At 39.2% G+C, this 21,313-nt stretch overlaps 1 protein-coding gene across 1 annotated transcript in view; it reads right to left on the bottom strand.

Annotated features, from left to right (window-relative positions):
- Positions 1–21,313, bottom strand: part of LOC145981772 (putative gustatory receptor 28b) — a 202,617-nt gene that overhangs the window by 170,251 nt on the left and 11,053 nt on the right. Inside the window, exon 2 of the mRNA XM_083115188.1 lies at positions 7,529–7,597. Within this exon, the coding sequence (XP_082971314.1) occupies positions 7,529–7,564 (36 nt within the window). The 5' untranslated portion in view covers positions 7,565–7,597. The remainder of the gene's footprint in view (positions 1–7,528; positions 7,598–21,313) is intronic.

Raw genomic sequence — 21,313 nt, 5'->3', positions numbered from 1 at the left:
AAATATCTGCTCGATTTTCTGTCGCACTTAGGAATAGTTATGCAAACTTACGCGAGCTCACACAAAATGTGAATTACAAATCGATACATAAAAAGAAAAGGAGGTCCGTCGGGAATCCCTTATCCCGCAACTCAACCTGATGCCATAACTTATGCCAACAACCAAAAAAAAGTACACAAAAAGTACATAAAAAATGCCCTATGCAGCTGCCCTTGCTGCTTTCGCCGAAAAAAAAATATCTGCCCTATTGTTACCAATTACGCCCAATAACGTGTCCTTACACGTGAACATACGACAAATACATGAAAATAACCCTCGAAATACAAAACGAAAAACACACAAATAACCCGGAACCTAACACAAGAATTTTATGCATGACGTATACAATGAAATTTCTACCGCTCTCGCAACCTGGCTTTCCTGGAAAGACATGACAAAAGTTGCCGTCCCATGTTCGCGGCGCCAAATGTAACGAGTGCACTCCCGGTCCCCGAAATGACGTGTCAATCATACCCCGGCACGGGGCCAAACGTCGTTATGTGTACGGGAGACCGGTCGTGACTCTCGGTCCAGGTTTTCAAGTTCGGTACTGAGACGGTCGTTTATTGTCATACTATTGCGAGGCGGAGATTAATACCTTGAAAAATTACACTGTTTTGTTTACCTTTGATATGTAGATTCGAACAATCATAAAACACTATTAGCATAATATCTGGTACCTGAAAAACGTCAAATAACAACACTGACGAACGGTAAAAAAGTGAATATGTATTGTAATAACAAAAAAATATTCCAATCAACAACTGTTTACAAAACCTCCCCACTCTCACAACATTCACTCTATCTCTCTTTCACACACATGAGGTATTTTTACATGTGAAGTATGGATACAAATCATGGATCTCATTAACATATCATTCCTTTTAATTTTAGACCTTTATGTGAATTTAGGGCATTTGTCTGCCAGCTCCTGTGCTCTTTTAAATTAACTTAAGTGCCAGCCCTCGGAAAGCGGTTAACTAAGACAATTGGGTCGGCGTGGTTAAATCTTTCGTTCGAATGAACGTGTGCATCGAGTCGCAAGCTCGACCTTATACAAGTTTCCCGGACGGGGGCATTACACACAAGCCTCTCTCGTCCCATGAGAACAACTACTCAATTACATAATGATGCAAAAACTTAATTGGCTCCAGCTGCCGGAATACACTAATCAATCGTCGGCGCGAGCAAAAATTACCTTAAAAACCACTATGCAACAAATAATACTATTTCACGCACACGACCTTGCAATAAAATTTACGCTTTCCTCAATTAAAAGAACTCATCAGTCAACTATTGACAAATTAAATGGCGCGACGGGGCGGTCGGTTACACAAGAAATGGAGCACACTTTGACAATTTATACTAAATATTAAAGAAATGAAATGGAGCTTCTAACGCTGAATGCAGACAATTAAATTAGAACATCTGAACATGAAATAACCCTTTTTTTTACAATAATACCAAAAATTATGAGACGCGGGATTAGGTTTAGGTTTTTCCTGAGTAACTTTGCGAATAAGTGAGACTTCTGCGTTAACTGTACGGTGTTGATACTAACGACGCACGTTTACATGTACATAGACTCTCTGACGTATACTCTACCAGACTCTGCTACATGGCGTGGTCATTCATCTCTCCTGGACGCGGGACTTGCACACGGTTCCTTTGTGGCGAAATTGTCCTCCGAGGTCGATCGCGACGAAGAATAATTGCGACGATCTGTTGTACTTGCACCTCCTTAGTACTTCGGGCTTTCCTCTTGTCACTAGCGTCGGATGTACGTGGTCACGCGCCGGTCAGGAATCTCTCCAGTGTCGGGCATCAATTGGACGTCGACCTGCAATCATCTCTCTCTGGTACCGGGCTTCGTTTGGGCGTCGTTCTCGAATCGTCCTTCCCTCTCTCTCTCTGGTAACGAGCTTCGGTTGGAACGTCGATCTGGAAACGTCCTTCGGGCTTTGGTTGAGACGTCGATCTGAAAACGTCCTTCGGGCTTTGGGCAGCGTTTGGTTTTGGTGTCGTCTTCGGCGTTGGCTGACTGGCTTCGGCGTCGTTGCAGGCGTCAGGGGAGTCGACAGACTCCCTTCTCTGTCTTCTTTAGCCCTCCATTATTATGTAGTCCACGCTTGGCAAAAACAAATCACCGCGTAATCTTCACCAAAATAAGGCGCACACTGGTAACTCCCTATCTGCAATTCGCTCACGGTACGTAAGGAAACAAAGTCCACGGACACAAAACAATGGTCACGCGAGAGTGTAGCGCGGAGATGCTCTCTCTATGAAATCCGGGTAAAAACTGTTTCTGGGATCATAGTACTGCCTATATATAAGAGATTCGAATTCTTCCGTTGAAAAGGACGCTCTCGTGGCTTGGCTTCTGTTTCAGAGGGATGGAAATGACCTCTCTCCATTGTCTTGAAACGCGGTCAAGTGCGCGTCGTCGATCCTTGCAAGCTTGAGCTCCAGCTGGTTTCTGTGGTCATCCGTGAACATGGGTTAGCCCGCCCGCTGCGACTCAAGCCTGGTCTCGACGAAAATATTCCTTTCGTATCTCCGTGTCGGTGCAAATATGTCATGTCCTAAGCCGAAAAGACAGTTCCGCTGTCACTCAAGATAAACCTGTCCCCAGCTCCCGACGTCTGCCTCGGATACAAAATCATCCACAAAATAAAATACCTCACACTTTTATATTTGTGCATAAAATGAATCAATAAACAAAAAATAATTTGTATCGAACTGCGTTTCACATGTCACTAGATACCGTGACAACTGAAGCTAAAACCTACGAGAAAAGACAAACCATCAAATGGTCCACAAGAAGATATCGGCATATCTACAATACTGATAAGTAAAGTTCACTAACTATACATTACACTAAAGTGAAATACCTTTACACTATATGGTTGTTATCGAATGTTTCTTGCACTCAGGAATTTCCACGTGACGTAGGTGAGAGTTCTTGAAAACATTTTCACTCTTGTATGGTGTCAATATTTCAAATTAAGGTTTTTCCAAACATAATTCATACCATGTTAACGCACATAAGAAAAATGAATTATTTATTGTAGGATAATACTATTAAAATTTCACTATTCTTAAGAAAAATCAATGATCTCCACGTGACATCATTCCGAAGGGACCCACGCATATGGAGCCCCATAAATAATTATTAGATTTTAATTAGGGCTGATCCGATACCACTTTGAACCGATGCCGATTCCCACTAAGAGCGATGCTTTAAAATTGCATTAATTAAAATTTGTTGAAAATATTGGTCAAATTGGTGTGGAAATATTCTTCTCTAATTTTATGTATCAATTTACCAAGACATTTGCTTAGAGTATTTAAAAATTACATCCCAATATTAAAATATATATTATGTAATCACAAAATATAGTTTTTCGTGCAAAATTGATGCAAAATAAAAATAAATTTTGAATGCATCGGCATCCGAATAGGCTCAGCCCTAATTTTAATAGAAACCACTAAACGCATGTATAAGTACAAGAGAAAATTTTAATCTTCAAAACGTCTTCTTTCTAATACTAAATTGTGGATTGGCATGTATAAGTACAAGAGAAAATTTTAATCTTCAAAACCTTTTGATTTGCGGATTGCCTATCATAATTGATTGATTTCTCTGATTTTGCGTTCTCTTTTCTGCCTCTTTTGTCTAGTTGCGAAGATGAGAGATGATATGATGAAATTGATGAAGGGACACTCAGAAGGAACACCCATGCCCAGGCCAGGATTCGAACCTGGCATCGTAGCACGGTATGCTAACCACTTCGCCACTATTAGTACTTGCTTTTCTACACCAAGTGTTCATATACTTTTCTAGTTAAGGAGTATCGAGTTCGATTCCCAGTGAGCGCACACAGCAACGCAGATAATACTTTCCTCATGTATTTCTCGAATACAGCTAATGACCATTAAATACAAGTTGTTATAATATTAAACACATATTTAAGATTAGTGTTCACAGTATACTCACTGAGTGAATCAGGGACAAATTTATTGGAAACAGTCCACAGGCTGTGAATTCAGCTTTCTTGTGTAAAAGCTGCGATGCAAAAAACTGAAGCTGGAAACAAAACGGAGAATCTCTTAAGTTCTAATTAATGGGTGCAACATTATTAAGTGAAGGATAAGTACACTAAAGACTACCATAACTCCTGACTAGGCCTAAATGTTAGTCGGTGCAATGCGATATACACTATCTGATTTGTATCAGCTTGTCTGATTTTGAAGTCCTTTCATATAAACAGACTACTGTATCTGATGGATATATTAGTTTCTTATTGATAATTATCAATTACACTGTTCTACACTTATGTGGAATACGTTTTTCTGAAGGAATTTGTAATGGGAAATTCAAATCCGTAATTTGAATTTCGCTATCAGTGACAGTTTTTTAGTTATAAGGAAATTAGTCTCACTTTACTCAGATTCAACGTTCGTGATAAATGCAGGGAATTGTCATATGAGCAGTTAGCAACATATGCTTCTGAGCTTCTGTTTCATATGTTGGCAGTTCTGTTACTAAGCTGCATGATGTACCTGCAAGTTATTGTCAAAATACTAAGCATTGAGTTTGCAGCTTTTGTTTAAGTTGATATACTTTGCCTGTCGAAATCAACCAGGTAGCTTCTGCTACGTCTGTGGAGTGGAGAGTTGGTCTTTGCAAGGCAGAAGAAGAGGATTCGATCTATCATGAAGAAGTACTACAAACATTACCTTGGAATCGACCAATATAATCTCCACCACAGCACAAACGTTACTAAATTTAGGGAAACGTGCCTATTTTGAAACTAATGAACGTTCATACGTTCTTCTGATGTCACAAAGAAACCTGTGAGATATTAGAAGATAACTAACTCTCTAGCTTCTTGAGCACAAAGGCTTATGGCTGCAGCAACACAAGCCTTCCATCTGTCCCTATCCTAGGCAAGATCCATTCAATATTTTCCATCCTTATCGATTTCCTTTAGGTCCAGGGATATTAGAAGAAATCCATGGAATATAACGAGCATAAGTCGACTTCAAGATAGTTGCAATGATATTGGGAATGCTACACAAAGTATATCTGCTTCCTTTGCAAGTGGTATATCCGTGACAGAAGAACCACTACACGAAAGGAATTGGTCTCAACGAAATTGACAAGTGGGAGAAAAATTATTTAAGTGTATTTCAAACAAATTGCCAGCAAAGCTAAAGAGAGGTACTTTGTCGGACCTCAAATTAGAGAACTTCAGCAAATCCAGAGTTTGAAGCATGTCTAACAGACAAAGGTAAAAGAGCATGGATATAATGTTATATGCAATATGAATTGCAAACATTTTATTATATTTCTTGAAAATAAGTATTATATAACAATTCTGTGTGCGAATATTGTGTCACATGTCACATTTATAACTTTTAAACATAATATACTAGGTTTCGAGAAAGGATGATTAAATTATTCCATGAGTTCACTCAGTATTCACCTTTATATTGCAAGAATTTTAGATAAAATTAAAATCATGATTACTCCTAAACTATCCCTGACAGAGAAAATCTAAATACAGATTTTAAATCAGCGCAAAATTTGCAATAGCAATCACAACTTTTTCCCTCCAGAAAAAATTAAAAAGTTTATTTTGTAGAACAGTGTTATTTAAAATTGATTATTGTCTAGCTAGAGCTATGTTTTATAGAGCGAATGCGTTTGTAGTTATCAAAAAATGAAGCAATTTTCTAAATTTACTTCTTAATTTTAACATCCTAGGAGAAAAATTTCGGCATCGCTGAACACAATATGTATCAACTGACAAAAAATATGCACTTTGACCTCAGTAACACATTAGAGTACATAAAATGCTAACAATGTTCCTTTGGTGCATCAAAATGCTTGAAAGGTTACTTTATCAGCTGGTTTTCCGTTTGCCTACATCTTGGATCAATCGCGACAATGAGGATGAATGGCAAAAGGATTATGGAACAAACACAAAGTTGCATTCATACTTTGACAGGGGTTCGAACCTGAACCTTTGGCCTCGTAGCATGTTACGCCAATCCGCCACGGAGGCATTATAACTTTCCGGATTTCAAACAATTTAAGCACGTATTCTCAAAATAAGCTCTAGGATTGTATATTATCGTCCTACAAGATATATTTAAATTGGTTTTTGGAGAAAGGTTTTAAGAATGGGCTGCAAAATCATTTATCAGAAATTTCTACCTTTCCCAACAAATATATGTGCTGTGTGCACGTATGTATTCTGATTAAGTTCTCCAGGAAGAAATCAATGCAGCACACCAACCGTACAGATATCGGTGAGTTTAAAATCTTTTATATAAATAAAAAAAATATACCAGTGTTGCCAACTTGAAAATTTAAAAATATGAATAAGAAAAATATAAAATATAGTTGTGCACTAGCTATGTTATTTAAAAGCCACGAAACTAATGATTTTATTAATAATTCCAAATTCGGCATTCCATATACACTCCTCACAAAAAGTTTGAAATATTGTAAAATAGGTAATTGGTGATAGACAAGGCCTTGGAATTCAATACAACATGGTATCTGTCTGTCTGCTGGACGTACGCCGACATATACCGCCTTGCCTATCACCTATTGCCTAATATAGCAATATTCTAAACTTTTTGTGAGGAGTGTATAATAAGTGATACTTTGAACAAAAATAAAATTAACCTTATTTGTTCATTTTCATATGAAATGGCTCATATTAAAGAAAGGGAAATCTACATTACGAAAAAAAGTTAATGTAGCAATAAACGAATAAACCAGTAACAAATATTGTTGTTTGGCACGTAACCATTTTACACCGTTCACAGTATAAGAGAAAAAAAAAACTATTTATATAAAATCCCTGTCTGAAAGTTACAAAAATAGTGTAAAAGTCACTTGAGAACGGTCCATAGTTCAAGGTTGTGAAAGAACCTGAAGGACTAACACAACACATTATAAGGGTATGGACACAGAGATACTAGAAAACTTCCTCAGAGACAGAGTAGAAGGCCCGTACTTCCCTAAAACCTAAAAACATTTGTTAAAACCCTGTAATCATCTTCCAACATCGATGACAAGAGTCGTGAAGATGAAAAGTTTCCCTATTAGACAATTAAAGACTTTGCACATCTTCGGTACGATTTTTAATTTACATAATACAAGACAAAATTACAATACGCCTAATGTAATGTATTGCACTGTTGCTTTCTTGGACACTTCGAAATACGATTTATTTATCATGATGATGACAATCATAAAATCTAATTAGCCAGTAAGTATTGGGTTAAATACCGGAACAGTTATCTCTAGGGACACTGGGACCATGTTCTCTGGTCAAAATTTCCTGAACGGAGAAGTCATGAAGCTACTGTTATGTGTTACATACTCATATGGGATTGCCAAATATATAAACTTCAAATAATCAGAAAATTATATTTTCTTTCAATCTACTTGAAACAGTAGGCTACTTACTTCTTCCTTGATGTCCTGGGTAGTATCTCTCTTCATGAGCCTGTGCACCAGTACCCCGGTCCTTTCTGCCTGAAAGAACAAAAGAAATTACATATTACAACTCGGATATGCAGCGGTTCAATTCATGTATTTTCTTTATTGGTATACGGAAGGCAAATTCTCTGATGGAATTCTGCCTTAGATATACAACATCAAAACACGTCGAAATTGCAGGAGTGACTTAATTGGGTCGTCCATCTCTGTTTCTCTTCAATTCTCGTCTTGATTTTACGAGCGATCACGAAAACGACATTTATCCTGCATTTAGGCAACCTGGAGGCATAGATGCCTGGTTACCACTGGTATCTGTGTCTTCCTTCTTATGAGAGCACTATAATGCAAGAAGAAACTTAGACGGGGTGAAGTCAGAGGATATTTACCGAAATTCGAGTTTTGTTTGTTTTCAAGTCCACTTTATGCACAGTAACTAATCGAGACTTGGCATAGAGTTTAAAATGGATCCGAACCACTTGTGCCTTCACCGGGTATCGAACCCGGGAACCCTTAAAGACAAGGCAATACCATCGAGAAGGTCGTACCGAAATTCGAGACCAGACCGAGACTCTGTGTTTGATAATCTCCTTTTCCTTCGAAAGTTCGGTGACTTGTTTGAAAAATTGACCCAAACCTTATTTTCTTTGATGTGCGACTTCTCAGACATACCAAGCGGACATCTACCAGATTTTGCACATAAGTCATATATTTTGTTGACAGTAATTAAACCCGTTTGAGGCAAGTGCGAGCCTTTCTGCGTGGTTAAAATTACACTTTCTCGAGGGCTCGTAGCTTTGAAACGAAGTGTGAAACACAAAAAGCTTAATAATTTTTAATTTCGCGAGTTGACAGTGAAAACTGTTGGAATAACAATATTCGGAAATAATGAACATACGCACCTCGGTTGTTGTCAAAGAACAGACAGTTGCTATCGCTGTTAACCTCCCAATGTACACAAGCAACCACACGACACTCAAAGCTATGATCTGCTTGTCGTCCAGTGGGTGGAGTTTGATGATGACGTAGAATGCATAGAAGAGGTAACATAATGTTAGGCAGAATATTTCCGTCATATGAGACAGTAGTGTTATATTTGTTGCAGCATTAATTCGGGCTACCACCTCGCATAGCTCGTCGTGAATACCTCTGAGCTGTTGCAGTTTGGTATGCACTTCTGCATCAACTGCATCGACAGTAAAGATGGGAGATGTTGGTAGATGTTTCCTATGAAATAGTCCATTTCTTCGTTGCCTGTTCTTAGACACTATCAGCAGGTTCGATATGTTTAATTTCGACAACTGCAAATTGATCTTGGAGAAGCAATTTTTAGTTACCAGTAACACATTGATGAACAGAAGCTCGAACAACATGGTTTGGAGGTTGAACACATAGTAGCATACCAAACTGATACATAAACCTACCGTATGAGAATCAGAAATATAAGCAATGTACTCAAGTACACTTAACAAAAGAGTGAAACAAATCACAAACACTGCTTGCCATACGATGCGATTGACATGATCCTTGCACCATTTGTGTTTTAAACACAGCTCCTTTCCTCGGCTGAACAACGTGTCAAGAATGGACGACAGTTCTTGCGAATAACAAAGCGAAAACACCAATGTACCAGACGCTGATAACAACACTGAAATATAGTTGACCGAGACCACCAATGCAGCAATAATGGATTCTGAATGCGATATTTGTGTCTCGTCTGAAATGTCTGTAGACGTTCTTACTATGTTATGAACTACAGGAGAAGCAAGACATACAAAGAGAAGTAAGGCGTACAATTTACCAAATTTTGAGGCAGAATAACGAAAACGCTTATCGATCCTAACCCTGTTCAAAGGAAGAATTCCTGATACCTTGAACAAATAAAATATGAAAACGAAATAACGAGATTCAAAATCATTCTTCTGGCGTTTGTATGCAGACATGTTGAAGTCCTTGCAATTGTCTTGCCTGCACAAGTTCAATGCTGATTAACCTGTAAGCTGTTATCATGCAGAACTATCACAAGTCTTCTGTAACTCAAATGATGTCTTACTTGAATGATCGTTTCGTTATTAAATAAAACATGGCAGTTGCTGTGGAACAAGGACACGGTAAAAAAAAAAAACTTGCCACTCTTTCCATCTTTATTAATGGAACGTAATGTTTTTTCGTATTCATGATGTATTATTTCTGACAACGAATGAAAAATGCTAAGTCATATCAAGGAAATCGATGTATCACATTATCGGTAGCAATTATTTTTTAATGTGGCAGTTTGTCAGCGAAGTGAATAATGAACTCTCTCTTCCTTTCTACAATGTAAGCAATTAAAGACATTGTTATTCTTGAAAATCTATAGTGAGACATCAAGCATACTTAACCAATGACATGGTAAACTAGCATAAATCAACTTGTTTGTCAATAACTGTTAGTTTAAGTATTTGTCAGGGTATGTTGATTGATTGATTTGCTTTGGTTTACTTCGCTTTTATTCTCATTTTGTCTGATCGCGAAGATATAATCCAGTCCCTGGCCATAACACCCGCAGAAATTTTGAGATGGACGAGTTTTCTCTTTTGATCCTGTTAGGGCATACCTAAAGATAGGAAAAAATCTTGGGTAGATATTGGCATACCGGGCCTAAGTTTTCTAGGGGCCTATAAATTGAAGATGGCCCCAGGTTCACCAACAAATGAAATCGATCGTAAGTCCTCTTAAATTGGATTTTGACAATTTTGCATAGAGACATATTATCTTCAGCATTGAAAACGGAACAGAAATAATAATATTCTTACAGTGTTCTTCATATACTGTTATGGAGATATATCCAGTGAAAGAATTCCTTACCCTTTTCTGCAAGGATTATAAGCAATACATATTTTACACTTTACTTGACATTCCGGCATATAAAGGGCAAAATATTACTGCCTGTGTTACTTTGTTGATGCCCACTAATGTGGCGCATGATCTGTGTGACGTTATACATTAAAGATGGCTGCCTCTGAAGATATTAACAAAGAAAATCGACCATGTCTCCTTATCTCCTTCAGAAGTCATTTTGACCATTTATAGGTTCGGTGGGTTTTTGAATGAAGGGAAGACATGTGTATAGAGGATGCCTTCATTTTGAGGCATGCATTCATAAGTATAATACTAGGTGCTTTGCTGGACAATGTGTCAAGAGAAGGTACATGGCTTCGAGAATCTAATATGGCCGCCACGGAAGTGCCTGTCCACATCCTGATATAGAGTTCGTTTATCAGATTTTTCTAGATGTATTATCTGTTAATAAATAGTAAGTGGAAATATATTATTATAATTTTTGTAAACTACGTAGTTCACAACCTCCTCCCGTGCCACATTGCAGAACGTAAGACAAACTGCCGCAAACTGTACGAAAGACACTTGATGGGGTCAAAATGAAAGATAGTTATCACATTAGATTAGGCCTACTTTAATCTCACGCGTAATGGTAACATTGGGGCAATTACGCTCCGTGACACCTCTGGCGAGGGACGTATAGTTTTACCGCCAGTGCCGAGAACGTTTCCCGCAGGGAATTTTGATTGTTGCCGGATACGGTTACGAGGGGAAGTTGGAGATACGTAAGGTGGAGAAAAACATAAAGGTGAATATTGCTTACTCCCAGGAATCCATTATGGCCCCAATCTATCTGACAGACATTCCTCGTTTGGAGTCAACAAGAACCAAGTGCGGATCCACGTGAAAAAAGCGTCCAGACACACCGCTAGATCATCTCTCCGATTTTATCAGGACATGGAGCAGGAAACAGGAATCCGTGTTATTCCCTTTCATGACATTCCTGTCAAAAGCCCTGATGCCAGTCAAATGAATTTCTGCGCATTTGGACTGTTAAAACAACGTCTACAACATCGCCGCCCCCGAACCCTCACTGGCCTGTGAAAAGCCAGTAAGGAGGAATGCGATGGAATTCCTATGAATGTGCTCCAACGTAGTTTGTTGCAGTGGAAATTGAAATGTCGGGCGATAGTCCATAATGTTGATGGTCCCATAGAATACAACCGGTGGTGGTGGCACTGCTTTTCATATGGTAAGTACACTTTAAATATCGGTCGCATATTACCCGATCAACCTCAGTATTAGACGCTTTATAGCTAAACTGCGTTAAATTCGTGCGAGCTTATTTTTCATGCCCCTAAATTATGACTGGATACGTGTCTCCTTAGGCATCTAATTTTAAATCCTCCACTTTGTGGTTTAGACGAAGTACAGCCACAATTGATCTCTTTTACTCGTTAACATTTCGTCCACAAAACTGTTACACAAATGCTAGATAAAGATACTATTCCGTAAAAAATACAATGAATTTTTAAAAACAAAACATTAAAAAATAACGTATTAATCCCAATTGGTGACATCACACAGAGCGAATGTGGAAATTTTGTGAAACACTTACCTCGTCGGTTGTCGCAGAACATACCCAAGAAATTGCTACCAGTCTCCAAAGATAAATTATCATAAACCCAGAATTGTCAACCAGAATCTTAATCTTGTCCTTGTCTTCACCAAGCAAGACAACAATACTAAAATGAGACCAGCAAACAATGTAACTAAATGTCTCAAGGATATGAGTCAGCAGAACTAACCCATACGAAGTGTTGATATTGAAGATTGTCTCGCACAAGTCATCGTGAGATTCGCGGAGCAATTTCAAAGAAGTGCAAGTCTCAAAGTTCCTGATCTCTTTGGCTAACGTGACGTTCATAGAGCTTAAGTTGAACCTTGAGTAGTTCTTGCATCGTTTTCTAGTAGATTCTCCAGTAACTTCCATTAGCTTCTTGTTCAAAGCTATGAAGTTATAAAGGATGGCGGATGCCAAATGGAAAAAGTACATGTCCAACGTGGTAGTTTGAAGTAAGAAAATGAAGGAACAAATGTTGCCGAGGTTAGCCAGTCGTCCTTGGTACACATGTAGGAAAAATTCGTAAACACAAAACGTTGGAACAGAAATGAAGACCAGTGCTGTCTGAACAGCAAGGGAGTATGTTAACTTCTTATTGTTTCTGTAGGTACGTCCCATGTCACGGATCACTTTCTCGACAGAATGAAGGAAGCTTTGGGAAAAGCAAAGAGCAAATAGGAAAGAGCTGGTGCCAGAGAGGAACATGACAGAGAAGATGATGACGCCCAAAGTGCCCTTGATTACGTCATCAGTGCTACCAACGGTTCTTGAATGCTGGACATAGAGGATCAAGTTGTCGATGAGGTAAAGTAAAGGGAGGCCTGTGAAAATGTAGAAAATGGCGGCGTAAAATTGGCTGCATCTTGAGATACAGTGAGGGTGAGAACTTCTTTTGGAGTTTATAAGAGGTAGGACTCCCAATATTCGGGACAAGAAGCAGGTGACGGCAAACGAGAAAGGTTTTGTGTTCCAGGACACCGCAGCAAAGCGAAAACAAGTCATTGTAATGGCTGAGAGGAGTCCGATAGGGAGTATGTTCATAAAGTGATTGAACTCAACATTATGTAACACAACATCGAATGCTGATTTCAAGATAACATATTGATCAAGATTCACTTCTCTAAAGACTTGTCTGGATCTGTTGACGGCTTTTCAAAAATTCAATCAAATTAAATCACAGCATCCGTGGATGGCACTGAGAGGCAGCATTTCGGGAACAATGCAACTCACCAAACAAAGCAACATTACGTAACAGGGGAAGAATCTTTCATCACCCAAAAGGTGATCCTTTCTTCCAGCTCAACACCCAATGGGTGCTCACCACGTATTTGTTTTCAGCATGCATTTGCAAAACATTTCCAATCAGGGTTGCCCATCATCCTTTTAAGGCCAATGGCGCGTTTCCACAGATCATGTCATAATCCTCATAAAGTCTTTAATTACGACAGCGTGTCTACTATAATCCTATTACTGAAGATTACTTCTCTTCTAGCTTCACTGAACACTTTACTTATCTGCTCCTTCTATTTTTTTTCTATTCTTCATTTAACGGATTAAATATGCTGCGCCTAGTGGAGAAAGTGACTTGGAACCAGCTAAAGTAAATGAATTACTAAGGAAATATTTTCCGCTTCATCGCACATATTTCTGTACCGGGCAAGGTTGAACCTTTCTTCCATTTATAACACCATTAAGCCTTGTTTCAATGATATGAAATACTCAATATGCTGACCAAGGCAGAAATTTATTTTATTATAAAACATAAACTAAACGTAACGTTTCAACCTTCTAGCAAGGTCTTCTTCAGACTCTGTACTATGTACAAATGAAACAAGGTACAAAACAGGATGATATACTATACACAAAAATTACTCCCCTCCAGACGCAAGACTATTAGAAAGTTGTTTTCCTGGAACATTCCAGCAGCTGGCCTTCCGTTGTCAACTGTACTTTCACCTGACAGGCGATTTAGCTAAACATTTTTTTTCATCTGGAAGGTGGTTGGACTCTTTATCTCACACTCCTTTTCCTTTCTTCTTCATTCTTTTTCCTTCTTCTCTCCTCTTTCTCTCTTTTCCTTTCCACTCTTTCTAACATCTTCTTCCATTCTTTGTTTATCTTCAGTCCCCCATACCAGTTCATTGTCTTCTTCACCTTTTTCTCTATTTCCTTGGCCTCCTTCCATTTTCTCACTTGTATGCTCTTCTCCCTTCCTATCTGCTTAGCCTCATCCCACTCTATGCCATGTCCTGTTTCTCTCGTGTGTTTAAATATCCCATTCCTCTCTTTCTTAAGTCGTATTTCATCCCTATGTTGTTTCAACCTGTCTTTCAGCCTCTTTTTCGTTTCTTCTATGTACACACTCTGACATTCTTTACATTTCACTTTGTAGATAATCCCTTCCTCTTCCTCTTCCCTGTTTTCCTTTTTCTTGTTTGCACTATTCTTAAGATGCTTCTCCCTCCCTTCCTGTAAGTTTTAATGCCAGCTTTCCTAAGCACTTTGCATATCTTTTCTGTGGTCTTCCCCATACTCCTTATTCCAAACCACCTGTCTTTTTATTTTATTTCTCTTCCTCTTCTCCCCTGCCACTTTTCACCCTTCTTCTGTTTATGTCCAGTCTATAACAATCCAACAACTTTCTAATAGTCTTGCGTCTGGAGGGGAGTAATTTTTGTGTATATATATCGTCCTGTTTTGTACCTTGTTTCATTTGTACATGGTACAGAGTCTGAAGAAGACCTTGCTAGAAGGTTGAAACGTTGCGTTTAGTTTATGTTTTATAATAAAATAAATTCATGCCTTGGTCAGCATATTGAGTATTTCTTTCTTCCATATATTTCAGAAAAATATATACGGTTTGCGCCTATATATCTCCCGTGGGCACCCATGATTTAAAATGATATGGCATGAAAGTCATTTAAAGACACTATTGAGACAGATTTTTTGTCGATGAGTTAGGCTACAAAGACTGAGTCCCAGTAGAAATTTTCTAGCGTAAACGAACATTTGTCCGAACTTTCAAGTCTGTTTCTCACAAATGCGGTTCCTTCATAATCATATACAACCTAATGTAAACCTAACCTACCCATTTTTCGTAACGCTAAATTTCAAATCCTTTATTTCATCTGGGTATTGATTGAAGAGCATAGCCAGATATCGGGCACATCTGGTATTGGCCTCTGACAGGACCAATGTTGCCAGTAGACTTTGTAATTTCGAAAGAAACATACTTTCTTAGGCCGCCTCCGAAAGGTGCAAGACCGTACTTGAAGCGAGCATCCTCCGAGTATGGTCTTGCAGTGCGGTCTTGAAGTCGTGGACTGGAAGTGAAAGTCTTTCAAATTGCACTTCGACTGCAGCGCCAAATAAAACTGAGGACAAGTTGTTTTCCCCGCGTTTTAAACACTTGTTTTTCACCATAGAAATCAGATAACATTTTCAAATGTTCGTAGACATACATTTACACGCATTAAAATAACTTTAATCAACAACTAGCTGGCCCATAACGTATATTTAACCTGTGTCACTGGCTTTCTACCTCCGTGATTTTAAACAAATGAACAACGAGTGCGGAAATCACGTGACCTAGTCAGCAACGATCTGTGCTGCGAGCTGTGCACTTGTGTACTTGTGTACTTCTGTACTTGGCGCTTTCGAATTGTACTGGGTGATGTCACTTCCGATAAGACCATACTTCAAGTCTGTACTTTGTACCTTTCGGACAGACAGAGCCTTCCAGTGGCGGCGATTGGGTTCCAAAACTAGGGGCGGGGCAAAGACGGTTTACTTTCCCTCGTAGATAAGGTTTAGCATAGTGCGGTGGCAAAGGTGGCAAAATCTGGGGGGGGGGGGGGGGCAACTGCCTCCCATCTAATCGCCGCCACTGCTTTCTTATGACTATGCCAAAATTAACCTCATAAAATCGTCTGTATCCATAAAATACTTTAGAATTTATCAGTTCGAGAAATACCCACACTCGTCATCGATAGAAATCGAAAATTATTGCAAGTATCTCCACAGCTGCCTTTTATCAATGTTTTTCTTTACTTCGTACAAAAACGTTTTTACGGCTTAGTAAATTTTCCCATACTAAACGTTCATGTAAAGGATCATTTTCTTGTTTATGTTTAAAAAATATATACATACTCAGTGCAAGATTCATGTCTCGGTCGCTTTTTGTACAAAAGTTATGTACGTTCATAGTCTCGGTTGCGTGACTTATCGAACACCCTGTATAACACATCGGTGCTGTGCATTCGGCAATGTTTCTTAGTTCGAACTTATGGAGAAAATTTACAATACATTATTTCCCACAATGGTGCAGTACAAAGTAATTCCTTTACTTTCCCGTTTTGACAAGAGCATGAAATAAGGGCGTGCCGGAAGAGATGGGTATCTTCCTTTATGATGACTGATGAGTACTAGAGGCATGCATATTTCGTTTTTGACGAAAAGACGAAACGTGAAATAACTCATTGTAATGTTAATTTTCCATGTTTCTGAAAAATGCGAGGTGCATTTTCTCACCCTGTTTTTTCACGAAATAATGCGAAATGAGCTGCAAAATGCGAAATAGACTCTTAAACACGAAATTTAGAGTTTATTTACCGACACGACACTTTATGAAGTCAGAATTATCCTGACAGTTGAAGCAACTTGAACTTCAACGAAGCATCCTAGTAACTTCAATGAAACTCGGACGTCACTATTTAAAATTTCCATATATTTTATCACTTATTGATCTAGTGTGTTTTGTTTCTTTATCGTTGCTATGGTCAAAAATGTATATAGAAATGTATACATCGTAATTTTACATTATCAGGAATGTGATAATAATTAATTATACATCATATTAATGCAACAACGTTTTCCAAAATATAACAAAACAGAAATTGATATCATCGTGCGTATTAAACACAAAATTAAACGAAACATAATAAATGAAATAAATTAACATCTTTGGGTCAGTCACAGAGTTATGCAATTCTCGGAGAATTTGTTAATTCTGCAGTAAATATTTGAGAAGCAAAAATGGACCCCTTTATACAGGAATAAACTTAATATACTGCTAACGACATAAATGTGCTTTTAGACGGGATACATTTATTTTGTGTAGTAAGTGCGGTTTTTAAATCAAATTTGGGATTATATACACATTTTTAAAACCAGAATGTCACTTTATAAACAGCTTTTTCACCGCTATAACAGCTTTTCAACCCGAAATTGACTCTGTTTTTGTACCGAAGTGTTGCTTTTTATTTACCAAAAATATGTGCCCTGCTGATGAGTAATGAAATCTAATCAAAACTGTCCTTGCACGCGAATTTACAATGAAAGAACACCACCCCCTTCAGAGCTTGGGGGGGATCAAAATTAATCAGCTACGCCAAAGACCCTTATATAGTTCACGCTGGGAAAGCAACAGAAAAAGGATGATTCATGTGACAATGGCGTGTTTTCAAGGGCACGAAAACAGGGGAGACAATCAATGAGGACTGCGAGGAGGAAAATATCGCCAACTGCGATGACCTAGAGAGATAGCTTTAATGTGCAGGCACTATTGATTGTGTGTACGTGCTGTGGTGTTTCATAGATTTTGAACCCTAGTTTATATGCGGTGGATATTACCGGCATTTTATGCTACAAGGTATCTTTTGTCTTTCAACTTTCTCCATCCACTACAAGAACGAGTTTAAAGTAAACAAAACCACGTGACTTCTAAATAGTTCCTTTCCTATTGTGCTACTTCTGGTGTTATTTTGCTCATTAATGTATTGATCGTATATGCACAGCTCATACTATAAGTTTCCACACCTCCAGTATAGCAGCTCTATCACACGTACTATATTCCTACGCGCAAGGTTCCTACGCAGAGCCATTCGAGCAACCAATACGATTTCTCTGAAGCCACGTGTATTTGTTTACATTGACTTCGTTCTTATAGTGGATGGAGAATAGTAACGCTTGGAAGATCTCTAACCAGTTATGTTTCTATCAGAAAAACAAATCCTGTGATGTACAGGGTGGGAAATAACCTTTTGCTAGGGGTCTGCAGGAAAAAGTAACAACAATTAAGAAATTATGGTAATACCAAATGTTTACTACGACAATTGTGGTTATAAAAACAAAATTAAAAGTTAGTTCACGACAAAGCACCTTGCTTCAAGGCAAATTCTAAAACCAAGACCTTCTTCGGCGAAGTGGCATTGACTTTTTCAGCAGTTCTGAATGGCCGGGTGCATCACCGGACCTAAATGCAGCGGAGCACTTTGGGGCTATTCTGAAGGACGCAGTTGAGTCCTTGATGATAGTGGAACGCGGACCGGACCGCTATTCCCGGCCAACACTCCTTGCACATCTGGAACAAGTCCTCCGTGACAAGGAATGGAATACGGACTGTATGCGAATCTTCTGAGCTCCTACCCTGATCGTCTTCGTGCTGTGAGAGAAGCAAACGGCGGACATACTAACTTTTAATTTTGTTTTTGTAACCACAATTGTCGAAGTAAACATTTGGTATTACCATAATTTCTTAATTGTTGTTACTTTTTACTGTGGACCCCTAGCTAAAGGTTATTTCCCACCCTGTATATATGCAACATGACAAACTTTCACAGCGTGTAGAGGACATAAAATTTAACAACTTTTCTTGGTTGGTAGAATTGCTGCAGAAGTTCTTCTTTGTCACAGACTTATGCAACAGAGGAGCTAGTATTTGAGCATCTAAGGTGTATGATTTTTATTGAAGTTCACTTTCTGCACAGATAGGCTAATTGGGACTGGACCTAGAGTACAAGTGGGACTCGAAGCACTATGTGCATTCACCGAGTTTCGAACCCGGGACCCCTACAAGGTAGCGACGTTATCACAACGCTATCAGCCGGACCCTGTGGCCGAGTGGTTAGCACTAGGGGTGGCTAGATCCGGATCCTGGCGGATCCGAAATCCGGATCCGGTTGGTTCCGGATCCTAAGGATCCGGATCCTAAAATTTTTCGGATCCGGATCCGCGGATCCGGAATTTTCAGATTCGGATCCGGATCCAGAACTTTCGGATCCGGATCCAGAACTTTCGGATCCGGATCCAGAACTTTCGGATCCGGATCCAGAATTTTCGGATCCGGATCCAAAACTTTCGGATCCGGTACTTTCAGATCCGCATCAGGTACTTTCGGATCCGGATCCGGTACTTTTGGATCCGGATCCGGAATTTTCGGATCCGGATCCGTTTTGCCATCCCACATGCGCTTCTTTGGAAAGTAAGAATGTGCTTATAACATATTGTTACCTGCTAATATACATATATATATAATATACATACACATATATATATATAGTGTGTGTGCTTGCGTGCGCGATTTGTAATTAATTAATACACTTACAATGGAGGTCTAAGTCTCCCCCTCCGATTTCCATGAAACTTGGCAGGTGTATAGAGCTCCCCCCCCCCCATCTCAAATGTCAAGATGAGGAGAAATTGAAGTGGGGATCTGTCCCCGAAACCACGTAAATATGGCATAGGAAGAAACAGGGGGCATACGGCCTCTCTATACACCTGTCAAATTTCATGGGAATCGGAGGGGGACACAGGGGTCAGATGATTCCCACGGCAATTTGTCCTAATCTTGACATTTGAGGTGGGTTTTGCCCAACAAAAAAACACGTATTTCTTCCTTTGGGCCCCTCTATACACCTGCGAAGTTTCATGAAAATCGGAAGGGAACACAGGGGTCAGATCCTTACTTCAATTTGTCCTCATCTTGACATTTGAGGGGATTTTGCCCCCTGAAACAGTTTTTAGCTCAAACAAAAAAACACGTAATTCTTCCTTCGGGCCCCTCTATACACCTGCCACGTTTCATGGAAATCGGAGGGGAACTCAGGGGTCAGATCCCCACTTCAATTTGTCCTCATCTTGACATTTGAGAGGAGGTTGCCCCCTAGAACAAATTTTTGGCCGAAACAAAAAAACACGTATTTCTTCATTTGGGCCCGTTTATACACACACCTGCCAAGTTTCATGGAAATCTGAGGGGGACACAGGGGTCAGATCCCCACTTCAATTTGTCCTCATCTTGACAATTCAGTGGGTTTCGCCCTGTAAAACCGTTTTTTAGCTGAAACAAAAGAAAAAAACATGTATTTCTTCCTTTGGACCCCACTATACACCTGCCAAGTTTCATGGAAATCGGAGGGGGACACATAAATCAAATGCCCACTTAAATTTGTCCTCATATTGACATTTGAGGGGGGGTTGCCCCCTAAAATCGTTTTTTAGCCGAAACAAAAAAAACACGTATTTCTTCATTTGGGCCCGTTTATACACACACCTACCAAGTATCATGGAAATCGGAGGGGGACACAGGGGTCCGATCCTCACTTCAATTTGTCCTCATCTTGACATTTGAGGGGGTTTTGCCCCCTAAAACCGTTTTTTAGCTGAAACAAAAAAAACACTTATTTCTTCCATTGGGCCCCACTATACGCCTGCCAAGTTTTATGGAAATGGGAGGGACACAGGGGTCAGATCCTCACTTCAATTTGTCCTCATCTTGACATTTGAGGGGGTTTTGCCCCCTAAAACCGTTTTTTAGCTGAAACAAAAAAAAAACACGTATTTCTTCATTTGGGCCCGTTTATACACACACCTGCCAAGTATCATGGAAATCGGAGGGGGACACAGGGTCAGATCCTCACTTCAATTTGTCCTCATCTTGACATTTGAGGGGGTTTTGCCCCCTAAAACCGTTTTTTAGCTTAAACAAAAAACACCTAATTCTGCCAAGTTTCATGGAAATCGGAGGGGGACACTTAGATAACCTCCCTTGTTAGTCTTACACTTTGTAATTATTTAACACTGCATATATTATAATGTTTTATTTTAATTTGTAAAACTGTAACTGTAGAACAATTGTATAATTTTTGTATAACATTTCTATCTTGTCATATGTGTTAAAGGTTTCATCCTGGAATGGAATGTCTCACATTTATGTGTGTTTTCATTTCCAATACATTCGAATGAATACATATTCGTTTCAATGGCATTTACAAAATCACCTCGGACATTTGTGCACGAGTGTGTTAGCCGATGCGTAGCAAAGTATTTTAGAAACAACACTTGAAAAAAATTCTTGTAGGACTAAGGTGTGGTAATATTATAATGGGATTGAGATACGAAACTCTCGGATCCGGATCCGGATCCAGATCCGAAACTTTCGGACCCGGATCCGAAATTTTTGGATCCGGATCCGAAACTTTCAGACCCAGATCCGGATCCGCGGATCCGGAACTCTCGGATCCGGATCCAGA

Source organism: Lepisma saccharinum, chromosome 30, assembly GCF_977018435.1.
Source record: "Lepisma saccharinum chromosome 30, izLepSacc3.1, whole genome shotgun sequence".
Lineage (NCBI taxonomy): Eukaryota > Metazoa > Arthropoda > Insecta > Zygentoma > Lepismatidae > Lepisma > Lepisma saccharinum.
This window is presented reverse-complemented; position numbering and strand designations above follow the sequence as displayed.